General features: G+C 32.6%; 1 protein-coding gene across 7 annotated transcripts in view; it reads left to right on the top strand.

Moving 5' to 3' along the window:
• Window positions 1-19,767, top strand: part of siz (Brefeldin-resistant Arf-GEF family protein schizo) — a 277,137-nt gene extending 257,370 nt beyond the window's left edge. For all 7 annotated transcript variants that reach the window (XM_083117508.1, XM_083117512.1, XM_083117514.1 and 4 more), the window contains one exon: window positions 9,156-19,767. In XM_083117508.1, coding sequence (XP_082973634.1) covers window positions 9,156-9,412 — 257 coding nt within the window. In that variant the 3' untranslated portion in view covers window positions 9,413-19,767. The remainder of the gene's footprint in view (window positions 1-9,155) is intronic.
• Window positions 19,768-24,637: the final 4,870 nt, after the last annotated feature.

A 24,637-nucleotide genomic window follows, 5' to 3' on the forward strand; every position in this document is an offset into this window, starting at 1 on the left:
GATTTGCCTAACTTGATTAATTGTAATCAGATTACAAAATCCAGGTGGGCCTATTCCGAACCTCTACACATTTCCATGCACTATACTCTCCATTATATTTCCTCAAGATGAGAGCTTTGTCAGTTCCCACAACATTGGACACAAACTCTGATTCAACCTGACTGATTACCAAAACCATATTTTTTTATTTCATATCTATACCTGCTACATACTGTAAACTTACTCAAAAATTTTGAAATGTAAGTTTCATCTAACATCACCCTAACACATTTTCAATATATTTTTAAATATTTCAATTCTGATATCTTAAATTTCAGGATGGCAAATACAATTCACATTTCATCCTTATTTTATACAAATCTTATATGGGTTCTACCTTGAGCAAAATATTGGTATGTTTTGTATATTTTCATTTCATAACTTAGACTAAGTAGTGTAATACATGTGAATACACACACATGCAAGCACATCCAAATTATCTTAAGCTCTTAGGAGAGAAATGTGTTGGAATAGATAGCTCGCCTTTAACACTCTCTCTGCAAAGGGCATACTATTACACTCCACTATTGATTCCCAAGAAAAATTATTGTTAATATTGCAAAAATATTCACTCTGTCTGTGTCATTGTTTGCTTTAACCCCAGAGGTGTTACACAAACACAATTTTGAAGAAAGCAAAAGAGGCAGGAAATTTACATCAGTTATAGAACTTATACACAAAAGCATGATAGCATTTGTAGCAACATGCTTCTTTGCTTATGCTTCATTGTGTTATTGTTTCTGTTGAAATAGAAAGATGGCAAATTTCATGAGTGCAGATACACTGAAAAAATATTTTACTATTGTGCAGAGGATGGAGTTTCTCATAGTAGCTCTTCTAGTTTGAGACTTAAGGTTGTATGGAGGCGCACACATAAACTCGGTCACAAAATTAGGTTCTTATCCCAAGTATAATCAGGATCAAGTGAATATGCAGTTGCATGAGCAGTGCTCACCTAACCTTTCTCATCCTAGTCATCATTATTTAAAACAAAATTTACAAATATATTTATAAGGAAGTGTGTTGATAAATCTTCCTAATATGATCACTTTAGAAGGATAATAGTACTTTTAAAAGCACTATCTCTTTGTGAATAAAATTACGCAGTACGGATATTTCTTTGAAAGAAAATGTGCAGTTAACCATAGGTGACTCTTACTTGTAGGGACACGTATAGGCCATTTTTTTCAACCATTTATTTGATTAGAAAAGTAGGCTTACAATTTTTTTATATAAAATTTTTAAAATACCAAGAAGACAGAGGTATAAGATGTGCAATTATTCCTAGGCTATGAGATATAAGTTCTTTATAATATCCTCTTCTGTACTAGCTATAATTTTATCATCTCATTCATAAAAAGTAATATCCAAGCTTCAGTAGGACTTTTTGTTGGCTGCTTTTTTCTGCCAGGTGGTCTGTCATAATACCGTATTTACACATGTATGGTGCGTATGTGTGTATAATGTGCACTCTGGTTTTGGATAGGTAAAAGTGACAAAACATTATATCTTGTATATAATGTACAGTACAATCCAGTTTCAAGAAATGGCTTTCTTAGTTGTAGGTTGTAAATCTGTTGCTATGCTGATCAAGAGTGAATGATGCCATACCTATTCAATTGCTCATTCCTTCTTTTTCAAAATATATACTTTTTCTTTCCGTGACTAATGTAACATTTATATGAGGCACATTCAGGACCTTCTAAATAGCAGTTAGCAGCACAAGATTTCTTCCATTAAGGAATTTACGTGCTCCATGTATGTCATATTATTTGGCCAGTAATACATTTTAATTTTTTTATCTTTTTCCTTATGTTTTCTTTCATCCAAAGTACCATAAAAATGAGAACGTTTCTTCATTTTTGATGAACTTATTTCAACTGCATTTCACATTAATGTCGTTATCTTGTATGGAATACTGTTTCCATATTGAGAAACTGCAGCTTTACAATGATATATAACATGATTGGGTTCCGTAAACATGAAAAATCAATGCAAGTGTCCCAAAATCATGGAATGACCCTGTACGGTTTCATGTTGGCTGTCTGAATTATTCCGTGCATAATACGCACCACAGATTTTGGGGGCAAAAAATTTGGAAAAAGTGCGCATTATACATGAGTAAATACGGTATGTTAAGCACTTGTTCTTACTCTGCTTGGTTGCTCCTTGTACTCAATTGTGCCATCAACTTAAAATAAATTTGTCTCATTATCAAAGTATGTTCTCCTCAGAAAAATTTTCTGTAGCTGATATGCCAGTATAGAAATTACAAAGTGGTGGTGCATAAGGCAAAAATTTGCATTGGACCACACAATGTTAACAGATGACCTCCTACAGCCAAAGTAAAAACTCAAAAGTATTGGGCGAGTTTCCAATCATCGTTACTGGGTGAGGGTAGATAAAATTAGGAATACCTTAGACATGGCATTAAGAGTGAAAGGGTCAGGTAATCTTGTAGCGAATGATGGAGAAAACATTTTTCATTTCATTACCAAATGCATATTATATACTTTCATGTTTGAAATTTTGACTTTTCAGAAATAATGGGTTCATTTGTACACTACCTTTAAAAGTGCAAACTCAAGAAACTATAGGGCATTTTCCCCAAGTAAATGTTTTTACACATTACTAACCTATGTTGTTTCTCTTCCTTCTTTACTTCAAACATACACATCCACCTGAATTACATTGCAGGCTGACGTCAGAACCAGCCTTACCAGACAGTTCTATATGAACCTACATCAGGAAAAAACTAGAATAAAGCTCATAAAGGGGAAACTGATATGAAGTTTTGACTTATGTTACATGCTATTTTGTTTTCATTTTTACAAGTTTCAAGGATTAGTTTTTATTAGAGATGAATTGATGATATTTTTGGCTGATATTGATAAAGTACTGATATAAAATGTACCTATAATGATAACCAGTGTTCTATGGATCCAATATAAAATTTCAAATGATCCGTGAGAAATCTGAACAGTTCATTCTCCACCCTAATAAATGTATGTTACCAGGTGACTGCAATGCAAAAGAAGAAGTTGCATATTTACACAATAATTTTTAAAAAATAGAGCATGTATATTACATGTTTATTTCCATAAAAATAATTAAAAAATGACCGAATATTGCACTAAATTAGAAGATATTTATACAGATATCAGATCAGTAAAATTACCAGTAATTTTACCAATAAAACTATTAATGCCTATATCGGCTGATATTGATAGAATATCGATTAATCTGTTCCACCCCTTTTTTTAATAATGATGATATTTAACAAACTCATCCCGCACCATGCCTGTGCAGTCTACGGCATCATGTTTTGGTCTCCGGCAACAGAATGCATGCAGGTTTGAGTCTCCTGGGAGGAAGCGTAACAACTTTTCTCATGAGATTTCAGCCTGTGTATGGGACTGGTGGCCAGCCACCCACCATCAGGAGGAAATTTGGGAGCTACAAATGAGTAGCATAACCAGGTCACTGAAACCTACAAGAATGACTGAGGGTCCACACATCACCCCGTAACTGGTTGGATGATCTTTCACCTCGGGAGGTGAGAATGAGGCCAGCAATCGGTGGGTAGGCCCTGGCCCTCATGGGCTGTTGCATCACTGATTATTATTATTATTATTATATTTAACAAAACCATAATCTTCAGAAATATTGAAGAAATAAGTTTTGGCATTGTAGTGTTTGTTGATTTTAACTAAAGTAAAATGAATTGAACTAAGAATTACACTGAAATTTGATGAAAATTGTCACTAATTTTGATTATAATAACATCCTGGAATTTAATTTCTACTTGTATAAATCAGACATAGTAGTGACCAACATTAATACAAAATATCTTACTCTTCTGTCTATGTACATTAGATGAAAGTCATCATGGATACAATATATTCTTCTATAGTTGTACGTGAACACTTTCTTTCAACAGGACTGAAAAGTGGGACAAACTATAAAGGGAAATATTTAAACAGTTTTGTGTTAACTGTAGATAATGTGTGCAGAATACATCCTGCATTTAGGTATGCTTTCACTTAACAGCAACACCTGTACTTAATATTTAGCAGCATTGTTGCATTTAAATAAATTACACTATAATTGTTGCTAGTGCTTCAAGTAGCATTCAGCAGATAGAAACTGTAGATGTGAAAACATTTTGAGAAATTACAAGTGATAAATAAAACCAAATAATATTAGTGCTAAGAATTAAAGCCAGTTTTTCAATTTTCAGAATTAGTTGAGGTAAGAGCTTCAACAGAAGGACTGGGCATTAACATTTTCTATCATTCTAAATGTAGATTGAAAAGTACCAGGTTGAGAATGCGTTGAAGTCTTGTCAAAATATATTAAAGATCATTTGACTTGCCTGTATAGACTGAGTTCAATGTAGAAAATTTAGTTTTATTTCTTTACTGCTAACCTCCGTGGCAGACCAGTTAGCACAGTGTGCTACCACAACAAGGGTCCCATGTTCAAATTCTGGCCTGGGTATGGTTGTTCTTTGCGGATGTCCCTTCACCAATTTCATCATATCATCACTTATCCTCATCTTCACAAAATGCAGAAAAACAAAGTAAAATAAACCAAATCAATATTTCTTTACTGTATTATTTTTGAACCTTTAGTTTTTGTTGTTTTTAAAATTATATGAAAAAAATGGCTAATTTGATTCAAAGAAATAGTAAGTGAACATAAAGTAACCAAAAAATTATGGGTAATATTGGTTTTTGGAAAGCATCAGTTTTAATTTAATAGCATGGTATAATATCAAGGAGTTCTTTAATGAATAATGTTCTTGTAATGTAGGGATCCCACATAGATTCTTTAAGAGGATAGTTTTATTGTAGTTAAAATTATATTCCTATTTGGATAGAACAGATAAGTTTTTAGTTTAAAATAATTTGTATGTGCAGTTTCATTTATTGGTACTCATCACACCAACAAGTTACCGATTTGTGTATTTTGTACAACAAAGTTCTATTGAAAACTGCAAGTTACAAAATTTCTATGCAAGATAGGTAACGGTTCTGAGTCAGAGACATTCATAGGCAATACAGGTGCATTGCCAAGATTGGATTTGTGCAAATATCTTGATAATTTTGCTTCATTTGCTTCATATTTAATGATTGATTGAATTGGTGTTTTAAGTCCACTTCATGCACAGTAAGGCTAATCGGACTGGACCTACAGTTTAAAGTGGGATCCGAACCACTATGTGCCTCCACCGGAAATTGAACCCAGGACCCCTTGGATTTCGAGGTGACTACGTTACCACTGCGTCATCGGAGAGGCTGCTCATATGTAATGACTCCATAAAAAAAAAAAAAATTAAGTAGTAGTTTTTAGCTCAAAGATGCTTCAAGACTAACAAAAATGTTAAGAGTGTATTTTGATATCTGACTATAGACAATTTTTACAACACTGATTAGATGATACAAGATGAAAATAAATTAGCAATAATGCAAAAATTAAGAACAACTGCATTTGTCCCCTTTCTAGGGTAAAACAATTTCATAAGTAAACAAAAGCCAGAAAGACACTGGAAAAATGTACTAATTTTTTTAACATGGAATCATTAAATATGATTCCATGTTAAAAAATAGTAGAATGTTTCCAGTGTCAAAAGTCAGAAAGACACTGGAAACATTGTACTATTTTTTTTTAACATGGAATCATATTTTACGATTCCATGTTAAAAAATAATACAATGTTTCCAGTGTCTTTCTGACATTTGTTTACTTATGAAATTGTTTTAACTTAGAAAGGGGACAAATGCAGTTGTTCTTAATTTTTGCATTGTTGCTAATTTATTTTCCTCTTGTATCATCTAATCAGCGTTGTAAAAATTGTCTATAGTCAGATATCAAAATACACTCTTAACATTTTTGTTAGTCTTGAAGCATCTTCGAGCTAAAAATTACTACAATTTTTTTTTTTTTTTAAATATTTCATACTATGCTGTAGCCTGTAGGAACTGAACATGAAAAACGATGCTCATTTACACTTGATTCTAGAGTTGCATTACGACCTTGATTGAACTGATGAACAAAATCATGAATATCAATTATTCATGCATATTTTCTACCATATTCTGGTTATTTTATATCACTGTTATATCTTTTAGGTTAACTGTTGTATGAGTGTTTGGATTAGTTAAATTTAGTTTATGTAACATTGCTTTGTTGCCATTTTTGGCTGATCATACCAATAAGATGATGAGTGATAAAAATATGTTATGGAACAAACGTGCATCCATGCCTTAGTCATGATTGAAATCTGGCATTGTATGATGACGCAGTGACAGGTATGCAAATTAACCCTCCGTCTTTTTTAAAATTTTGAATTATTTTTCTTACCAGCGCAATAATGCTCGTGAAAGCACTAGGTAACTTATCTTCACTACTCCACCGAAAACATAGATGCGTTGGCGCCTTTTTTCCTGTCATTCTTTCATTTGCTTACACGCCTCTGAAGTGACCAGTCCCCCTTTTGCGGCATTCAGTACCGCGCGTGGGAACGTTTCATATCCTAAATCACAGCACGCAAGCCATGAATTTGGGGGAAATTAGAAGAATAAGACCACGGTAGGTTCTTCGGAATGCAAATTATTTGTATGCAGAAACCATTGCAGTACCCATACGAGATGTCAGAGTTGTCAAAATAACGATATTGAAAAGTAACAACATACAGTTCCTTATAGTATTTGAGTCACTATGTCTTTTCTTACGTATACCTCCTAAGAGTACAAGAAACAAATTGAGATTTGAACGTTTTAAAATATTTTGTAAGTTTCTTCGAGGTGTGTTTTCCACATTTGATTGCTTTTTCTGCAAGTCAGTAAGATTTTGACAGAGAGTTTTGGAACAAATAGTTCCTTTCTACACCCATATAAGTTGTATGATTTCAATTTGATTTGAAAAATATGTGGAAAAGTTTTGAAAAATGCGTTGAAAATTTTTGGAAAATTCTTTGATTTAATTTTTTAGTGCCTTCATTATGTGGCAAAGTTTTAATTACTTTTAGAATAATATTTTGGTGCATTTGCTTCAAGAGTCTAAGCTTGTAATTGTATGAGACTCTGTGTCAATTTTTTTTCTTCTAATAGGTAATAAAAATGTCTGAAATGGACATATTTGCATTCATGTATATTTCGCCTGATATCCAGTAAACGTTGGTGTAATTCAACCTCGATTTGCATCAATAATTCACGTAAATAACGGATTTGATGAGGCAGCACTGAGTGCCGCACACGGGACATTTCTGCTGCAATGAGGACTCGGATGATGGAGGGTTAATCCAATTTCATTATTTGCAAAACTATAAGATTTGAAATATTACTGAAAATATTCTCAACCCTTGCTTCTTAGGCTCATAGTAACAAGAGGTGACAGCACATTAAGAAAGAAAGAGAATCTCATATTGGTCTCTTTTATGTGTATCTTTTGTATGCAGTTTTTATCTATGTGTCAAACAAAAAAGTGGGACAAGCACTGGGTCTAACTAGAATTGAACATGAATTAAATTCCAACTACAAGAAGAAAATTTGTAAATATTAAATTAATGTTTAATTCCTGGTTTTTCCTAACTACATGAAAGTAGTCTCTTTATGTATAACTTCTTATTTTACATTAGATAGATTTAGCAAAAAATTCTGTACAACTTTTGATGATACCAGAAAATGTTAATAACTGTCCAACAGTTCAGCATGCTCTTATAAGCACAAGTTTAATTTTATTTTATTTCATGATTGTGATGATTCAGGCAATTTTGAATATTAAAACTGCATGTATTACATGCAAAGTAACATAATATTTCCTGTTTTGTGGAATGTGAAGTAGCTTGTAAATTTAGTACATAGCTGTAGTGAGCTAATTCCTTATTGTAATGTGGTAAAAAAAAAAGTCTAGAAGGCTAATGTAGTACTAGTTGCAGTAAATTTCTTACAGTTATAATGTGATTACTGCTTAAAATGTGCATCACAAGGACTTTATAAAACCATAAACTTTTAACCTTTAGTGGACGAGAGGCTCTCCCATGGGTTAGCCTCTTCCGGATGAGCACTTTCCAATTGTGTGTTCTTTTCAATCTTGCCGCAAAGTACAAAAAAATCATAGCTCAAGAACTAATTGTCATAGAGAGATGAAATCTTTTATTATTATTATTATTATTTTAATGACAGGGCTTTTAGCAGAGGTGAAATTTATAGATTTTACCTCCCAATAATAAAAGTGAAAGGAAGAAATAGAAGAAAACTATTTTAAAAAAAAATCATTGTGGCATGCTCCTGTGACCCAAATGAATGCAAAAATGTAGTATGTAGCAGTGTAGAACCATGCAAAGTTGCAGTGGCAATTGATTGGAGAAAAAATAATAACAATGTGTAAGGAAAGCTGTGTTGTCAGCTTACAGAAAAAAATTCTGGATAATCGCTTGTAAAGTTGGCCCTATGGAAGTTGGGTGGACCCAATTTGCAGGGAAGCACTAGATAAGACCACTCTTTGAGGACATGTAACACCTATTCCTCAGTTTTGAAAAAAAAACAACCTGAAAATATGCAAAATTTTAGAAAACCTTAATTTTCGGTAAATTTTGAAAATTGGACGTTTGCTGCTAGACCCCTAATTGTCGCACATTATTAACATATATTTTGGTAAAAGTAAAATATGTCAGCAGAAAGCACTGCATGAAGAATAAATAGTCCATTTATGAAATCTAACCCATAATATGTTAAAGGAAATTATCAACGTTTTCAAATTCCCTTTGTTAATAATAGTAACATGCATGTCATACCTTCATATATATACAAATGAACAAAAAAGGACAGAAGTCATGTGTAGTTTGAAGAAATTACGCATGACTTGCTGCCACATGGAGGTGGTAAACATAGTTACCACTTGTCCCAGGCAAAATACATGATCCAGTAAACATAGCTACTGATCATCCACTAAAGGTTAAATGCTTTTCTTGCAGCAGTTTTAACATTAAAATATCCAGAAATTCATTGAATAAGCAGTTTTATGAAACTATAGTGAAGCCATTGTAGTTGCTTTGAAACCTTTCTTTCTTAACGTTCAGGTCATATGCAATAATATTCTCTTGTAATTTAGTTCCAGGTGATAAACCCCAAAGACGAGGAAGTGTTGGATCACTGGATAGCGGAATGTCTATATCATTTCATTCAACATCGGCAAGCACTGTAAGCAGAGATTCTTCACCTCAAAATATACAGCCTTCTCCAAGTGCCAAGGTTGCCAAACCCATGAATCACCAGCAGTCATTCCTTGGTGGACTCTTTGGGAAAAAGGAACGAAAGTCATCCCGTACTGAAGAACCAAACCCTTTCAGCCGAAGTACTGAAGTGTAATCTAATCTATAAAGAAGGATGCAGACTAGTTGTGGGCATTGTTTATTATTTACCTAACAGTCAGATATCAGTGTTATTCTTTCCAAAATATGAATGTGAATTTGTGGTGGAAGTGTTATGTGTTGTCTTCTGTTTTCACAGGAGTGAAAGGTGATGTGTGGTAAAGTATGATAGGATTGAAATTTATGACTGTTTCTTAACCAGTGAACCTGTGGTGATATTTAATGTATTATTGGACAAATAATTAAATCTTCATAAATATATATATATATATATATATATATATACTTATATATCTATATATCTCAGGCTTTATGCAAATATTTTATTGTGTCTAGATTTAAAGTATCTGGTTCCTATTTTCGATGATGTTTTAGATGTATGTCATAATTTAACCTTGCATGAATATATTTTTTTTTGCACTTAAGTGTCCATCTAGATGAATTCTTATATGTCCATCACCACTGTTTACAAATTCTTGAAACCATTTTAAATTAATGTAAAAACACAATCATCTTCCATTTAATTTGCACTTTTATTTGATAATTGCACGTAATAGTTGTATTTGCTTGTCAAAAACAACACTTACTGTAGTTAACATGTAACAAATGTTGTTTTGATAATTTTATCAATATGTGACAACAGAAATTATAGACTTACATGTTCCTTTATTAAGTCCACAGTTAACACAAAATTCTTGACATGAAATTAGTCTTAATGCAGTTCAGGAGATGGGGTATGACTTTTCATCATTCAATTTGTTATCTTCTTTGCTATTATAATAACTACTATCAATTCTAAATCAAGTAGTAATTTGAAGTTCTGGTTGAATTTGACGAGAAACCAAATTAGCTGAATTGAAGTCTAGTAAAGTAATTTGGTTATATTTAATTGTGTGCTCTTGCTTCTGCTGGAAATTGAATATTGCTTCATGATACTGGATTTATAGAGCTATAGCTGAAAGCTGTTAAATTGTTAAATGGGAAGGTTGATTACATCTGGAATTTTGATTGCTCTGCAGAAAGTAAAACTGAAATTTGATATTTTTTTAAGTGAGAGTAAGACTTTATTTTTCCTGTCTCCTAGAAACAAAAGTTGTTGAATAATGCATGTTATAATGTAATAGTCACATAAGTAGTGTAATTCTAATATGAAATTTTTAATTTGTAATCCACTACATTCCCAGTTATGATAGTATTTTAAGTGGTAATACTAAAGAACATAACTGTATGATATACTCAATCTAAAGTAGTGCATTTAGAAAGTAAACTGGAGGCAAGATGAAAGCTATGTCATACTGTATCAAATGGTAGCAGTAATTCTATGTACTTAAAATTTCTCAACTTTGGTATTTCTGTAACATGTCGGTAGTACTTGGCTTTACTTTATAGTAAGACAGTGAATATAAATATGTTATCTTCAGAACTAAATACAAATGAAACAATAAGAAGAAACTGAAAGTCTTTTTTAGTGGTTTGTTTCGTTAAAATTGATACACATAACAGAATTTTTCCCCTTCTTTGGGGGAGGAAGGTATAAGGAGAAAAAAATAATATAAACAATATAAAAGCAGAAAGTATTGGACTGAAATCAGCTACAAAGAAGTGCCTGGGAAAGTATTTAATTATGTGTGGCAATATTCCAGAAGTGAATATTGTTGGTCTGTAGGTGGCACTGTGATATGCCTTTCTGTAGAGCAAGTTCTCTGTAGAATAAACATTTTAGTAGATACATCTGATGTCAATTCAAATAAGCATGGAGTGTAAAAATAAATGACCATCACGAATTCACATTGTAACTATCTTTATGTTGAACAATATGTCTTTAGTATCTGATATTTGTATAGATGTTACAATTGTACAAAGTGTAGTATAGAAAGAGAGAAATGGGGAAATATGTGTAATATTATTTTTTAAAAATTAATTTCATTTCCTGAAGATCTTACTCTCACCATGGACTGTAGAGTCATGTAATTTTCAGTATGAAAATTCATGCTGAACTGTATGAAAAAATATATGAATGTAATATATTAAGGGCTTAAAATGAAAGTTTCACACAATTGTAAATATTCTTATTGCCCTTTGTTTTACTAGTCATACTGAAAAAATAACATCAGTACTTGAGGTGTCTCTTCATTAAATATTTTAAGTTTGTTTTATTAAGTTGGTGAAAGTTCATCAACAATTGTTTACATTTTTCAAAGTTTTGTTTTTAATTGGACAAATATTCTAGGAATTTTAGTAAAGGAATCAAATTTCCTTTGCCATTCATCATTCTTTTTGTTAATATTGTATATTTTACTTTACTTGATACCAATAATTACTAAAGAAATGACATATCTTGTACCTGTTGATGGATTGTAAAACTACCTCTTATTGAATGAAATCTTCTACCTACCAATGTAACCACTAGTAAGATTTCATGTACAAGCTGACAGTGAAAGTAAGAAGTTAACTTTTGTTCCTGGAAATAACTTTTTAAAAGCTTTGAACAACATAACATAGAAAATAAGTTATTTGGGTAAAGTTCAATCATATTCATGCAACCTATCTCAGCTTCAAACTTGAATTCACTTCTGGAAAAAAAATATTCTAGTTCAAGTTATGTAGAATTATGACTAATATCAAATTCCATTGTATGCAAGGTAGGTAAATTTTATTTTTTCTTATTTTGACACTTTTCTGCCACCTTTGGTTAATTGTGATGATGACAATGAAAGGTGATTGCATTAAATTGCTGAAGGGACACTTACAAAGGAACATGTATGCCCAGGCCAAACACAAACCTGGAACTTTGAGTAGCCAGATGGTGAGTTGACAACTCAATGCTCTCTGTTACTGAGGCAATAATGTATGCAATGTTCTAGCAGTTTATTGACACTTCAACAGAGATGTGATCGGAATCTTTTCCTTGCCAATGGATTAACTAACATACATGTATTGTATGGTTTCCAAGATAGAAAAGGTAACAGGAAGAAGCTTACATCAAATAATCAATAGAATCTTATCTAATTGCAATCAACTTTGTGTAATTTCAAAGAAAATGCTGGAGCAGATAGCATCCTTACATGTAACTGTCTATTAAACAGAACTGAGTACAACTAGGTGCCTAAGTGCATGCAGAACAATTGAAAGCATCTCTTAACACATTGAATCCCAGGGTTTTTAAATTGACAATATCTCAGAAACCCGGGCATTTTATGTGATTTTCAACAATCTGAAACAATTTATTTTTGGTCTTGCTATACACGTGTTATACATCAAAATAAATGCAATTTCTTTGCCTATACAATAAAAAAGAAACAATTAGAATCTGTGTATTCTTGCATGTGCTAGAGATGTTCAACATAGTCCTTGTTTTTCATATAATGAAAAAGTCCGTACTTCTAATACTACCCTTAGTATGAAACACAGGTGGTGTGCAAGTAAATAACTCATTACAAGTAAATTAATAAGTGTTCCATTTCTTTCGATATTTCAAGTAAGCATATTGCTCAAGTGCATGGGCGCCCATATGAGTTTTCTCGGGGGACTCTTCAAGATTCCATATGTAGGTTGTACTGAAATGGATCCTGTCATCAACATAAAAGTAATGTTAGCATACTAAATTCCATTAATCAGGAAGGGGAGCTCGAGCCCCCCTGCCCCCGTATGGGTGTCCATGGTCAAGTGTGCGTATGTGTGTGTGTCTGTGAGTGATGATAAAGCACTAAAGTACTAGGCCTAGTACTGCCATCAATGAAAGGAATGTGCTTTTCGTTCAATGAGAAGACTGTTCAAAATTTCACCACCAGGGTACAGCACAATGCAGAGGCATACCAAAAGAACTCCCAGGAACATTCTGCATGTGCATGGCCCGGCATCGTGACTCCAAACATTCAAGTGATATTGCCCGTACTATGCACGTGCACGGGACACTCGCCATATTCATGGGATTCAATGTGTTAACTTTTCACATAAGAGTCAAACTACAGCATACACAAAACATCATCCATCCACTGTCCTTGAAACCATTGTGAAATTAAAAAGTATGTTAGGTTTCTCTGGGAAAGAATTTTATACCTTGGCACAGATGATAGCAGGGCACTTATAATAGGTGAAATACTCAGGTGTTTTGACTATTGGCATGGGTCTTGTGTACTTGGCACTTAATTTCTCCTTGTGAAGTTTTTAGGGGAAGAGAGAGGGTATTTTATCCATGATCAATATTGTACAGATCAAGTATAAAACGGCAAAGATTTCATGAAGAATGTGAAAGATATATATTTGTTTTCATTGCTGCATGTGAGCCATGGCTATTGCCTTAGGCAAGGAACCTATGTATTTAGAAATTTATTTTAAAGGAATAAGGTAAATGGATTTTGACAAAATGGCAGAATTATGCAATCAAATTACAGACTATGTATAGAAACATTGGATTCTTAGAAATTATCTAGAGATGTGCTGTTATTGGTTGGTTACCAGTTTGACCCATCTCGAGTTAAAAGTTGCATGAATATGACTGACAAGTCTTACTTTTGAAATATTGTAAACAATAATGATGAATATAGTTTTAGAATAACTCACATGTTTAACCTTGTGAAAAATAGTTTCATCATAATGGCACAATAGTTCCATTAATTGTCATGTTTTTGCCGAGAGTTTTAACTTCATAGTTGTACAGCAACATTTGAACAGCATAAATTTTCCTTGCTAGTGCAAGACTATGAAAAATAACTGCAAAAAAATGTAATTCTTATATTATTCTTTTCTGTGAAATTGAATCTGTAAGGAATTTTAAAGATATTTAACACTTAAAATAAATCCAATAAATCAGATTTCTTTTTAATTTCCTTTATATTAAACTTTCTTCTAACTTTGGCAATTATTACTAAACCATGTTAGTATAGACATGAAAATGTCTGAAACATATATTGTATTTTCATCTTCTCCCTTACGTGTAACTATTATTTTGGGAATGATCCTGAAGTCAAGCTGTATCTTGATGTCAATGTTATTGCAGAATAATGGCCTACTTATTATGGTTAATTTAAATTCTGAGTTATATCTGTAATAATATACCAGTGGTTACATAAATATATACCAAATTCTTTTTTAGTGTAGCTACCATAAGGTTTGCTTGTTGTTTGACTGTTCTTGAAAATGTTCAGGGTGGCTCTTTATTGTATTTTGCCTTATGTGAAATGCTCAATAATTAATTTTAAAAAGCAGTTTTCATATAATTCTGTATTGAAATGTAACAATAAAATATTGACTAGATCATTTTATGTTCTTGAAGTGTGATTATTCAAGTAAGTTTCAAAGAAGATTTAGAAAAGATAAATACTTTGTTGTCCGACATTGTTTATGGTAAAAACTGTGCTTATGCTTTTCTTGTGAATTGCCAGTGCCCATAGAATTAAAAGTGCATTTAGTGAAATGCAAAGAAACATTTCCTCTTTAAGAAGGAAACTTGGATGTTCCTAGTGGAACCACATACATTCTGACCTGACTCAAAAGGCTATAAACAATAGTAGAAGCATTATCAGACTGGACATAGTCTTATATTAAAATCCTATACATATGATGAATGTAATCTGTCACAGATAATTAACCTCTCCATACTTGCAATCAAGTTATGTCAATATATTTTACAATGTGAAATATAGCAGCTACATGTAGGAACAAGCATTTATGTCATCAACATAGGCTAGAAAGACTAGTTAAAATGTGCTTATTAATTTTTATATATCCTTGGGGAATGCTTCAGAACTCTTCTTCAACTGCTTGCAAATCTTGCTTGCACTGTATCGTCTGAGAAAATTTTACAAATATTGAGTATCAAGTAGAGAGAGCTCCACTTTTTGTAACTAAAGAAAACAATAAAACATTGCATGTAGTATGATATAAATATCAAGTAATCTTGAAATAGATCTTAAGTATTTGTCACATGCTCATTAACATAGTTTACATTTGTGCTTGGCTGATTAACCAAATTCATGTGAAGTACAAGAATGTTACTTGTCCTTCATAGCTCAAAATATTATATATATATCTTTATTTCTTTAAAAAAGTGATCATGCATTTTGCAATATTATCTCCATTTGATACATTTTTAAATGGTGTATTGAATAATAGTTACTCTAACTACACATTTTGTAGTAAATTCTACAAAGCTACAAAATGTATCTGAAGTTACAACTGATACTGGTATAGCTTTTATTGATTAAATGCTATGACTGTTAAAACTTTGTCAAAACATCCATCCTTGAGAACACCAATACAGGACAGTTTTTCCAGAAATGTGCAAAGTCAATAATAAAGAATAAGAGATGCAGATCTTTTCTACGAACAAAAAAAAGTAGATATTTAATGTGAAAGCAATTGCAGATTGAGCATTTTCAGAAATCTTGTGTGATATACACAATAGTTGCTACTTGGCATTTCTGGATAGTGTTTTAAAACTGTTGTTACTTTAACATGAAAATATCAACAAAGATTTCTACAGCACTAGAAATGATAGAAAAAAGAAACTTTCACATGTCAATATTCAAGATGATTGTCCACCTACTTCATAATTTTTCTCGATAGTACAGCATTTAGGAATCGTTATGCATAAGAAAATGCCCGTTTATAAGACTTCAACTTTGTTGTATGAGAAATATAAAATCTTGCATTGTTACAACATACTCATTCCTGCCTGTACTTGAAGTCATGAAATGAAATGGAGGAAAGGATTAATGTTTACACATTTTCAATTTTGATTTTAACTGGTAGGGATACCATGATCCAGCTACATGCTTTTATTTATTCTCTCCATGTGGTTTTCTGTGATCCTGCAATGGATTAACAAACCAGGCACTCATTGGAGAGCAGGGATCAAGTCTGACCAAAACAAGGTATTTCACTACCTAACTTTTGAAAGGACTTTATATACAGAATCACATTGCTGATGCTGGAGATTTTATTAATCAATTAATAGTACTGTGATTTCTTGCATATTTTAGTACTTCTTCACCAATATTAAAAGTAGTGAAAACAGCTGATAAAAAGTCAGGACAGTACACAATATGCAGTGAACGTATAGAGAACTATGAGAAATGAACTACAGTTTTATGTGAAAATTTTCATGAAACAAATTTTGCCTTTCAGTTTTTGATTTTTTTAAAGTGTCATGATCTAATAGATAGTAGAAAGTATGTAACTAAAATTGTATCACTGTAACGACAATAGCTACACTCTTGTAATGCTTGTAGTATACTGTACTTATAAAAAGCTGCAGTCCATTTTCTGAAAATGAAATATTTAATTTGTTGTTATAGTTTCAGGATTATTATATTTTCATCAGAGATTTGACATGTCAGCTCAATTATTGCCCAATTCTTCCTTAAAATCAATTTCTAATGCCACAAATTATTCTTGAATAATAATTAAAAACAGTGATAGTTATGTAGAATGAGGGGATAGAATCCTTTTCAATTCAAACACTGATTTAAAATAAAAATAATCTCATTGTTTGACATTTGTCAAATCTGCTTGTTTTGGAAATACAGTCTTTAGAATATTACTTTTTAATTTTTGTATCTTTCTAGAGCTGAAATCTGATACTGGATTACCTATACATTATTATTCAAAATACATGTCAAACCTTAAATGCAGAGAGAGACTAATAATTTCCTCAATTTGTAATTGATATAACCAATTAATATATGATAAGAGTATCATCCATTATATTTATATATTTTTCTCTCTCCCTTCCTCCACCCTCTCTCTCTCCACAACATACATGATTGAGAGGCTTATCTTGAGTTTCTGTGATGGATTAGCAGACCACGCAATAACCCTAATATTTAGTTTCATCAGCACTGGAATATTACTCTGCAAGGTTTTCTGCAACAAACAATATATTAAATACTTCATGTTACTGTGATAAAATGCTGTTCACACACAAGTAGTTTATTATATTCAAAATTTCTTTGACAAAACAGAATATGTCGCTTTTGAATGCAATTAAATCAGAATATGATAATCTGTCTGGTATGTATTTGTAAAGCAAGAGACAATGATAAAGAGAAAAATGTGAATATATTGGCATTTCACACAAATGTGTTTGCTAATTAATGATAAATCTGTTATAACTAGCTGAATATGAAACTCCAGTGCTCATACAAGTTTCACACGAATGCGCACAAATTCAACTGCCATCAGATAATAGGCAAAATAAAAACAGAGAAATTTAAAAAAGGTAATAAATTTTCAAATCTTTACTTCTTGGAATCATTAATAGGCATGCTGAATTGGAATATGCAGGAAAATTAAAATACAACCTGGTATCGTGTTATGAAATGTGAATCATTGGTTGTAATCATGCAATCATGGTGACAAACACCTTGTAATCAAAGGTTCGTAGTGGAGGCACATTTCGTAGCCATTCTTTAGATCCCATATTAAGTTATATCTCCAGTCCCGATTAACCAATTGAAGCATACAATGGACTTTAAAACAAGCTTCTCCTAGAAAAGGGACCTTTGTTTCAAGAATATTTTATTTGTTTTAAGTAATAAAATTTGCGAGTTAGTGTTGCTAAAACTAGTTTGCAAAATGGTTTACAAAATAATGATTACAGAATGTTTTTTTTAAAATATATGTCCTCTTAATAGTCAAAGTAGTTTGCCTTATATAGGATACCAGTGTAACATGTCAAGGAATGAAAGTAGAAATTGAAATATCTATATTGCATCTTTTTTAAGTATTTCAAATGTAATATGTTATTGAGACAATCGAAAAAATAATTAAAGAACTTTTAATGACTGAGTTAAATAATATTATTTTTATATGCTGCACTTGCTTGTTTTCATTATGTACCATGCATATAATTTTCACATCAGTTATTACAAAGATACCAATGACTAATCCCATCAGATAGTCAGCTTTCTTCATGTAGTAGGTTCCCAAATTGCAGGTAAGAAGCACTGCCATACAACACTCCTAGATCTTACTGACACTTTAAATGTTCAGACAATTCTTGAAGACTTGCCAATGACCAAATTTCAGAAAATGTCCACATTCATTATGCACTTGAAAAGCACAATATTATTTATGTGATGGTATTGTGCACATAAGAATATTTACCTAGAAGTATGGTTACCAATGGTACGAAATCCAACAGTTATATGAATGGTTTCTCCCATTGAAATTCTTAATTTGTTTACAAATATAGCTATTTGCAATAAACAGAAAAATCACAGTTGCCAGCTTACATAAGTACTGTTGAAGTGCCTTTAATGTGGGCACAAGCATTTGAAACAACACAGTGGTATCATACAAGTCCAGTAGAACTTTAAAAGTTAATATCTGTCAGGCAGTACTTGCTAGAAGTACTTTTTTTAAGATACAAAATATTCCAGAAAATTACATGGTAATTTGTATGTGTTCCAAATTTCTTGGAATATAATATATGGAATAAATACACTTGTTATTTGTACATATGTCCACCATGTTTGACCTGTGAAAGTGAGAAATGGTACGAGAGGTATGCGATGAATTTGTTATTACTACATGCCTATTCTTAACAAGTCAAATTCATGGAGTTTTTTCTGAGCATGTAATTGTCATGTTTGTATCATAACAATACATTGTTCTGAGTCAGGCACATACAAATTGTGCCATTGTACATGCTAGTCTTCTATTCCCCAAATAAGTGTGGAAGGTCGTTAGCACTTAAGTTTCCATAATGATGTTATATGATGTTCTGTTGCCTTCAAGGAGACGGGCTAATTGTGCTGTTGTTGTATACTTATTCTTTAGCCTTTATTAAAAGTGTAATACTTGGTAAATAGAATGTGTAATAAACATAAACACTGTATACACACACATCAACACACAGACATGACTATATATATATACATATATTTTATCTAAACAAACAAAAAAAACTTAATTGTTCTTGTGGTTGATGAACTGGGCCTTTGCATTGTTACAGCAACAATACCAATTATAGTCGTTTGTATGCAATGAAGAATCCATTTAGATGGCAGTATTAGGATTATATTAATATAGATGTGCACCATACCTTGCAATATAAAAATGTATCTGTTGAGATTTTTAAAAAATTCATTCAGTTTGCTGCAGGTTATTTTAGCCTGAGGTAAAGAAAGGGAAAATGCTCTTCCACATTTCCTCAGAATGGGGAAATTATTGTTTTGTTTTGAGTAGTGTGACTTGTGTTACTAATGTTTGTAGAGTATGTAATTCTTGTGTATGCATAACTGTGTGATGTATATAACATTGTATTTACTTGTACAGTCTTTCAAAAAAGTAGAAATTTCCTAATGAATTTATCAAATTCCAGTAATAAATAACAAGTTTTGCTTGAAATTATGTTTCTTTCAATTCAAATTTTGTTAATATACCTGTATTCATGATAACTGAACTGTCATATAATTAGTGGCAGATTTTTGGGGGTTCAAAACCTAAAGTAGACAAGGAAATATGCACCAAAAATTATGTTAGGCACTTAAATAGGCATTATAAAGCAAAAAGTCATCAAAATAGACAGTTAATATGAACTTGTAATTTCAGTTTCCTTTCGTCATTTTTACAGTTATTGATTTGCATTGACATTACAATTGATGAATAAGTATTTTTTTTAAAGTTTTTCACAGTAAATGATGTTCTTGTATTGTGAAAAGGTTATTTCTACCTCATAGAAAGTGAATCTCCATGAAAAAAAGACATGAGAAAATAAAATCGGTCCTAAATGGTCTTTCTTTTCAATGCATTTATGTTTTGATGCAATCATGAAGGGTGTGGACAGCAAAGAAGTGCTTGTGGTCACTTCCAAAATAATATCATAAATATGCCACTGAAGCCACTGTCCTACATAGCTTAGGGAATGTTCCATTTCTCCAGTGTTCTGATATCAACAGACTGTTGAAACTCATCACACCCCCATTATTGTCCATGAATTCATGTTTTTGAAAACGGTGCCAAAAAGACAAACTTTCAGTAACAACAACTGAAAAGATGGGGTGGGAAAACTTTACAGAGAGATGGAAGAGACATATTTAATATACCCTTAAATTTAATGTTTAAAATGCATATTCAGGATAAAGGTCCATTGAATTAGCATTTTTCTTGTCTGTAGGGGAAGCAGCAAGTGGATGGAGTGCTCAACTTGGGAGGAGCGGTACTTGCCCCTCCCTTCTCTGGCACTGGTATTGCAAATTCTGGCACATAGACACAGCCTAACCTTCATTTTTCTGTGGATAGACAGATAGGAATAAACATTGTATGAGCTTTCAGAACAGCATCAAATCACATCCACAGATATTTTTGAAGAAAAGCAAAAGATAGAGCAATATGCATACAACTTCTTTGCAAGAAATAAATAATTATTTTTTAAATTATTTTAACAGATAGACAGACATACCTCCTTCATAAAAGTTTGACAGTAAATGAATGTTCCATCAGTAGCACAACAGGTATCTGCTGTAAGAGAGTGTGGGGTTCCAAAAAGTTGATATTTGGGGAGGGGGGGGGGTCCCATCCTGATTCCAACTTCGAGAAATGATTTCCCAACTTTTGGGGGTCTGGACCAGCTGGGATATTCGAAATGAACATATTTACAAGTGGTTAATTCTCGATGTTTTCTGCACTATAAATGTATGAAACCTCTTGAAAATTGCAGTATTTATTCCAATAGTGTGTAGAAATATTGTGTACATTTCAGAATTTTTGCAGTGATGGAAAATTTTAAACATTTCTTGTCCCAATCCAATCCTGGCCCCAAGATCGATCCTGTGCACCATTAATCTGCAGCAATCCACAGGCTTCTGGGCCTCCCGGATGACGTAGTAGTTACATCATCACCTTATAATCAAAGGATCCTGGATTCGTTATTTGATGCAGGCACATAGCAGTTCAGACCCCAGTTTAATCTGCAGGTCCAGTTTAAGTTTTTTTTTTGTTTGCATGTTCTAAGTTCACTTTATGCACAGATAGACTTATTGGGACTGGATCTGCAGTTTAAAATGAGATCTGAGTCACTATATGCCTCCACTGGGTATCAAACCCAGAACCCCTTGATTACAAGGTGATAATGCTATATAGGTCCAGTTCCGATTAGCCTATCTGTGCATAAGTTAAACTTAAAATAAAACTCAAGCTCGAGTAACAGGCTTGCAGATGTTTCTTCTTTAAGCATTTTCAACCAACTCTAGCTATCCAGGTTGCTTTTCCTGATAAATTTGAATTTTCAGAATCTTAAATTCATTGCAATCTGATAAATCTGTCAATTTTTCAGTTCATTATAAACAAGACATAGATTACTACAACACACTGAAAGCCAAAGTTGCAAAATAAGGCAGGAGTAAAATAATAATAATAATAATAATAATAATAATAATAATAATAATATGTATTTGTAGGCACTATAAAAATTCGTTATTAGGCTCCTAACAAAATAAAATCGGTGACGTCACCAGAGGGAGCAGTCAGACACTCTACAGCCCATTCCCCAGCTGACGTTAAAGAAATATTGAATAATGTGGGTCTTCATTTCTAAGAGTATGCCGATTTTCATCTTTTCTAAGTGATGTATTCTGCATCACAAACCAAGAAGTTTGGAATGTACATTTAATGAATACAATATGAGAAAATCTGTACCAGATGTGGAAACCACAGGAATATATAATATAAGTTTTTCATGTTCATGTTCAAAATTTTTTATCTGAAATAATAATAAAAAAGACTGCTTATTTCACAGTTAAGCTGCTATATTACAACAATGTAACATTGACAACATCCATTGTATAACTGCTTCTTTTTTGTTAAAACTTTTTAACAATTGTTATAACTGTATCTTTCTTTAATGAAACTAAAAATAAATGTCTGATGAAGGGAGTGTGTGTTTTGAAATGTCATAACGAAAAGATGTGTCTTTATGCTTGCAATAACTGTAGGCTACAAGATAAATAATTCTACATGTTAGTTGGTGGGGATGCATCTTATTATTCAGGGGCTTGCTTTTCGAGATGATGATGGGTATGAAGCAAACCTTAACAGAGGAAATGTTTTGGAACTCTTGATACTAATTTCAAAATGTGACATTATTATTCAGAACTTGACTTTGCACCTTTAAATGCAAAGTATACTCATAATTCTATTCAAAATAAATTAATCTGCGTAATGTCCACACTTATTCTCAGCAAAATAAGTCAGGAACTGGAAGAGCAGGTAAAAGAACACAATTTAGGATTCGCTGCTCTTCAATCATTAGATGCAGGTTCGCTCTTTGCAAAGGACTTCTTTCCAAGAACTTCATAGATGCCTGTAATTATGTAGCACAAACACACGATGGAACTAGAGTGAGAGTGAGAGGTGTACCAGGTTCAGAATATTTCTTGAATTATGAGATAACTGTACCCTTTGCAAATTTTTATTCCTGTAATATTGTTGCCCAGAAAGTTGAAATGCAGATTTTGCCCAAAACTCTTCAACATTACAAAGATGGAACAAATATAGTCCATTTAATAGATTTAATCGATTTCCTAGCAAAGTACGAGGAAATGCTGAAAAGTGATGCCTCTTATATTTTTGTTATGGTGTAAACGCATTTTGGATTTTGAGCAACTACACATTGTACTCAACAGATTTTCCTGCTTCTCCATTGCAGGTTTCAAACTTCTATCTTCAGGGGGTGCTGAACTATAGCAAGGAAAATGGCAGCACGTAACCATTCTATGTTGGTGCACCTGAATCAGCATGCGGTGATCGAGTTTCTAACTGCAGAAAATGTGCCTTCAATTGACATTCATTGGAGAATGAAGGTTTTTTTATGGGGATGAATATATAGATGTCAGTACTGTATGATGGTGGGCAGTTCATGCTCATAATGAAAACCACACCTGAGGAACTCTCAACGTGTGTGACAAAGAATGGAGTGGATGAACGTGTACTGCAACTGATGTAGTTCATCAGAATTGTGTTGATCAACTCATTAGAGAGAACCATTGCATAACCCAGGCAGAGCTTGCATTCAAGTGTGACATATCACAGAAGCAAGAGCAGGTGATAATTGCAGATCTGGGATATCAAAAACTTTGTGCACGGTGGGTGCCTCTAAAGCTCACTCCCGACATGAAGCAGAAGAGACTGGACATTAGCCAACAATTGCTTCAGCACTATGAACTTGAAGGTGATTGAAGATTTTCACCTTGTTTACAAAGCTTAAGGAACACTTGAGAGGAGTTCACTTTGATTCTCATAATGCAGTGCAAACAGAAGTGAGGCTGTGGCTCTGTCTTCAAGATCAACAATTCTACAGTGATGGCATTAAGAAACTGGTCTCTCTTTAGCAGACATGTGTTGATCGCCATGGCGATTTTGTGGAAAAGTAATTGTGTAGATATGGAGAATAAAGTTCTAGAAACAACTTACCTGCATTTCTTTTATTCAAATAAATTCAACTGTTTTTCAATATCAAAATAGGAGGCATTACTTTTCAACACGCATGTCAAGTCTTGGACATACCAAAGGTTGTCGACATTAATCTATAGAGCCAAGTTGCTTTCAATGCAAATAACTTCATCTGTAAAACTTCAGAATGCATGCTTGAGATTTATTTACAAACTCAGAAAAAGGGACCACATTTCAAAGTACTTACTCAGTTTGAATTGGCTTAGAATTTTGTTAATTATCAATTACTAACTTTAACACATAAAGAAGGCTACTATGCAGCAAGCAGCCTGAGTATCTAATTGAGAAACTGAATAAAAATTCGAGCAAGCTTCAATGTGTAACGTGATGGAAAAATAAGTCAGGCCCAATACATAGTACAACCACCTACGGAAAATCGTATACCGTATCTGCCACCAAAGTATGGAATTCCCTTCCAACCTCTCAACATCCACTCAGTCTCATAAGCAATTTAAATAGAAACTTAAAAATCATGTACTTGCAAGGCAGCTAAGCACTTAATCACAAACAACGTTTCTGTTGTAAACATATGTCCATTGTAATAATTAGCAACTGTGTGCATATAACTTCTTATAACTATGAGGATCATCCAGAAAGAAAGAAACGTTTTGGTGTAAAACACAAACGACAAATGATGTGTACAAAAATTTTATGGTCAAACACTTATTATACCAGTTTGTACATACCACCATTGTACTTGGTTTGTGGATGACCCTAGTATTAACATTCGAAACTTCATTATTTTCTTTTATCTTTTTAATTTATTATT

This window comes from Lepisma saccharinum, chromosome 2 (genome assembly GCF_977018435.1).
Source record: "Lepisma saccharinum chromosome 2, izLepSacc3.1, whole genome shotgun sequence".
NCBI lineage: Eukaryota > Metazoa > Arthropoda > Insecta > Zygentoma > Lepismatidae > Lepisma > Lepisma saccharinum.